Here is a 4,238-nt window from a genome sequence, read left to right on the forward strand (position 1 = left end):
TGCCAAGGCATCCCCAAAGAGCCCTGTCAAAGCCACCCCAGCTCCAGCCACCCCTGCTGAGGCCAAAACATCTCCGGCTCCTGCCCAGGTGCCTCCCAAGAGCCCTGTTACAGCCACCCCAGCTCCAGCTGCTCCCCCAGCAGCCAAAACACCCCCAAAGAGCCCTGCCAAAACCACCCCAGCTCCATCCACCCCTGCTGCTGCCAAAGCACCCCCAAAGAGTCCTGCCAAAGCCACCTCATCTCCAGTGGCCTCTGCTGAGGCCAAAACACCCCCAAAGAGCCCTGTCAAAGCCACCCCAGCTCCAGCCACCCCTGCTGAGGCCAAAACGCCCTCAAAAAGCCCTGCTGAGGCCAAGGCATCTCCAAAGAGCCCTGTCAAGGCCACTCCAACTCCTGCAGCTCCAGCCACAGCTCCTGCTGCAGCCACGGGTGTTCCTGGTGCCCCAACCCCTACAAAAGCTGATGCCGGCCGTCCCGGCTCTGCCCCGAGCGCTCCCCCTGCCAAGAAGCAGCAGCCCCTCCCCAATAACAAGGTGGCCAAGCCGGCCACTCGCCTCCCCCAGCCCAAGCCCCCCTCGAAGGCCCCGCTCGGCGCTGACGAGGAGGACCTGCCGCCTCTGCTCCCCCCCGAGCCGCCCGTGCTGCTGGAGCTCTCTCCCCCCGCGGGGGTCCTGGCCCCCCCGGCGCCACAGCCCGTCCTCAAGAATGACAAGGGTATTTGCGGCCGCGGTTTGCCGTGTGCATGGAGTGTCACTGGCTGCCCACGGGATACTAACCCCGCCTGGGGCCCCGGCGTGTCAGGGTAGACTGAGCCGAGCAGGCGGTGAGCCGGGGCACGGGGAGGGACGGGGGTCAGCACGGTCCCGGTGGTCACTAACGCGTGTCCTCGGGCACGGAGCACGGTGTGGTTTGTGGCATGGGCACTGCGAGCTGAGCTGGCTTCACACGGAGGCTCGGGAGGAGCTGCCACGTGCCTGTCCCTGCTGTGTGTGGTGTCCACGTGGTGTCCCTGTGTCCGGCCGGCGGCGGAAGGGGGGCTGTGGGCAGTGCTGGTGCCAAACTGGGCTGTCCCCACGCTCTGCCTGAAGTGTTGGGAACCCTGGGCACACCCTGACACCTGCAGAGAGCTTTGCCAGGGCTCCTGTGTGCCGTGGGCACAGAGGCCCTTCCCAGAGCAGGAAGCAGGACTGAATCCAGGTAATGGCTGCACGGGAGCATCGCGGTCACCTCCAGGTGACCTCTGGCCTCCAGGGCTGGGGACACCCGGCTCTGCTTCGGTCACTGGCGTGGTCAGTGCTATGGGTCAGAGACTGGTGGTGGCACTGCAGCTGGTGGCCCTCTGGGCACCCAGAGGTGCTATTCCCAGGAGGGGGTTCCAGGTTATCCCAGATCACCCCTGCCACGGATGTGCAGCAGCCCCGAGGGCTCAGTGAGTGGGGTCTCGGTGCCGTGTCTCAGCTCTGGGTTTGAGGGGTGTCAAGAGGGGCCCTGTCACACCGGGCTGCTGCCACCTCAGCACCCCAGGAGTGCCACCCACCTCCTCCTTGAGCTGGAGCCACAGGCTGGAACTGCCTCAGGGGACTCATTCCGGAGCCTCCGGGCACCTGTGGGGCTCTGGCACCTGGCTCCCACCGTGGGGAGAGGCTGGGAATCCATTCATGCCACCCTGCTGATGGCATTTGGAGTGCAGGGAATGCTCCTTCCACCACCTAACTGGGCTGACTGGTGACTGACTGCACTGGGAACCAGCAGCAAAGGCTGCATCCCCTGGACCTTCCTGAGGTGGGAGGAGTGAGGGATGTGTCTCTCTGCAGGGTCTGGCACAGAGTCCGACAGCGATGAATCCGTACCAGAGCTCGAAGAGCAGGACTCCACACAGGCCACGACACAGCAGGCGCAGGTAGGGCAGGTGGCACACGCCATCCACGGTGGATCAGAGTCCCTGCCAGGGACTGTCACCCCAGGATTGTCACGGATCCCTCTGGTTTTCCCTCCCTGCAGCTCGCAGCAGCAGCCGAAATAGATGAAGAACCCGTCAGCAAAGCAAAACAGAGCCGGAGCGAGAAGAAAGCTCGGAAGGTGAGGCTTCACCTGTCCCTGGTGAACAGCCCCGGGGCTCAGAGTCACACTGGGGATCTCACCAGTCCTGGGATTGGAGCGTTCCTTCCAGCTGACCACCTGGGAGTGCTGCTCCGTGGCAGTAAAAGCACATTTCCATGTGTATCCATGCAGCAAATGTTGGATCTGGGGCTCTGGAGAGAGGAGTGGGCACATCTGGGCTGGCTCCAGAGTTCTTCTTTCCCTCACTGACCTTTCACTCGTGTTTTTCAGGCAATGTCCAAGCTGGGCCTTCGCCAGGTGACAGGAGTCACCAGAGTCACCATCCGGAAATCCAAGAACATCCTCTTTGTCATCACAAAGCCAGATGTGTACAAGAGCCCGGCGTCAGACACCTACATCGTCTTTGGCGAGGCCAAGGTGAGCCCACTCTGGAGCCAGCAGGACCCTGTGCCAGGGTTCCTTTCTGTCACCTGTACACCGTGTGGCTCCTGCCTAGGGAATGTGCTGGCACTGCCCAGGACTGGCCTCACTGCTCCTTCCCTTCCCTCCTGCAGATCGAAGACTTGTCCCAGCAGGCTCAGCTGGCGGCTGCTGAAAAGTTCAAAGTGCAAGGAGAACCTGTTTCCAACATCCAGGAAAACACACAGACCCCCACCGTGCAGGAGGAGAGCGAGGAAGAGGAGGTAACGCCTTCCCCGGGCTCCTGTGGGGCTGTGGTTTGGGTTAATCCATGCATTCCTCTCCTTCATCCGTGTCTCTGCCAAAGGCAGAGCGCAGGGCCCTTCCCTGGGGGTGTGTGCAGTGCAGGCCTGGCCTCCTGGCTTCCAATCCAGGCAATCCCAGCCCATGCCAGGCTCAGAGCTGGCACTAATCCTGGGCTCTGTTTCTCCCTCAGGTTGACGAAACTGGCGTGGAGGTGAAAGACATCGAGCTGGTGATGTCGCAGGCGAACGTGTCGCGGGCGAAGGCCGTGCGAGCCCTCAAGAACAACAGTAACGACATCGTAAACGCGATAATGGTGAGTGGTGGGGGGTAGCAGGTTTGGGGGGCTCCTGGGGGGCAGCTGCTGGCTCCGGGCTGGCTCCTGACTCCTGTTCTCCCCACAGGAGCTGACGATGTAGCCGCCGGAGGGAGGAGCCTTTTTTGGTGTTTCAGAGAAGAGTAAAATACAACTAAATTTAAAATTTGTACTATTTCTATCGGTTAATAAAGTTGTGGCTTATTGTTGGTGAAACTGCTGCTCTGTGGTGCTTTGCTGCCTGCCCTTCCCTGGAAATCGTGGCCCCAGGGTGGAGCCTTCCTCCCGGGAAGATCCCGGCGCTGATACCCCGTCCTGGAACACCACCTGCCCGTTCCCTCCTTTCCTTCCTGTCCCAGAGCCTGGCTGGACACGAGCCCGGGTCAGCACTGTGCTGGGCTCAGTCGGCTGCAGGGTCACCCCTTCATCCCCTCAGGGTTCCCCTCAGGGGGGCTCCTCACTTCCCTGCAGCAGGCAGGAACAGGGAATCATGGATGAGGGAAAAAGGCTGTAGATGTAGGCTGTGGACTCCAGGAAAGCCTTTGGGACAGGGTGCACTCCTTGGGGTTAAAACGTGGCTGGTGGCTGGGCCCACAGGGTGGTGGGGAATGGGGCTATGTCCAGGTGGTGGCCATGTCAGGGACAGCCCTGTGTGATGTCTTTATCCATGATCTGGGTGAGGGGATTGAGGGCGCCTTGGTTTGTGGATGACACCAGCTTGGGTGGGATATTGATCTGCTGGAAGGGAGGAGGCTCTGCAGAGGGATCTGGACAGGATGGATCCATGGGCTGAGGCCAGTGGGTCGACAAGGCACCAACCCCGTGGAATGCTCCAGGTTGGGGGAATAGGAGCTGGAAAGCTGGGAAAGGCCCTGGGGTGCTGTGCCAGCGGCTGGACACGAGCCCAGGTGTGCCCAGGTGGGCAAAAGGCCGATGGCACCTGGGATTGTCCTCCAGTGCTGGGTCCAGTTCTGGCCCTCACGGCCACAGGGACACTGAGGGGCCGGAGCGTGGCCAGAGCTGGCCAAGGGCTGGGCCAGCAGGAGAAGGGTCTGGAGAACTCCTGAGGGAGCTGGGAAAGGGGCTCAGCCTGGAGCGAAGGAGGCTCAGGAGGGACCTTTTCACCCCACAACTCCCTGACAGGAGAGCGGAGCTGG

General features: G+C 62.0%; 1 protein-coding gene across 12 annotated transcripts in view; it reads left to right on the forward strand.

Annotated features, from left to right (window-relative positions):
• NACA (nascent polypeptide associated complex subunit alpha) overlaps positions 1-3,297 on the forward strand; it is a 9,314-nt gene extending 6,017 nt beyond the window's left edge. For 6 of the 12 annotated variants that reach the window (XR_006016217.1, XM_042028988.1, XM_042028984.1 and 3 more), the window contains 7 exons: positions 8-716; positions 1,817-1,902; positions 2,004-2,081; positions 2,334-2,480; positions 2,618-2,746; positions 2,959-3,081; positions 3,170-3,297. Coding sequence is in view for 9 of the 12 variants with exons in the window: in XM_042028988.1 (XP_041884922.1) it covers positions 8-716; positions 1,817-1,902; positions 2,004-2,081; positions 2,334-2,480; positions 2,618-2,746; positions 2,959-3,081; positions 3,170-3,184 (1,287 nt within the window). In the remaining 3 variants the exon portion in view is untranslated. The remainder of the gene's footprint in view (positions 1-7; positions 717-1,816; positions 1,903-2,003; positions 2,082-2,333; positions 2,481-2,617; positions 2,747-2,958; positions 3,082-3,169) is intronic. The other 6 variants (XR_006016218.1, XM_042028985.1, XR_006016219.1 and 3 more) reach the window with 4 other exon arrangements.
• Positions 3,298-4,238: the final 941 nt, after the last annotated feature.

Source organism: Corvus kubaryi, unplaced genomic scaffold (assembly GCF_017639235.1).
Source record: "Corvus kubaryi isolate FWS band 111438036 unplaced genomic scaffold, C.kubaryi_AGA036_p1.0 37309, whole genome shotgun sequence".
In the NCBI taxonomy this organism is placed as follows: Eukaryota; Metazoa; Chordata; class Aves; order Passeriformes; family Corvidae; genus Corvus; species Corvus kubaryi.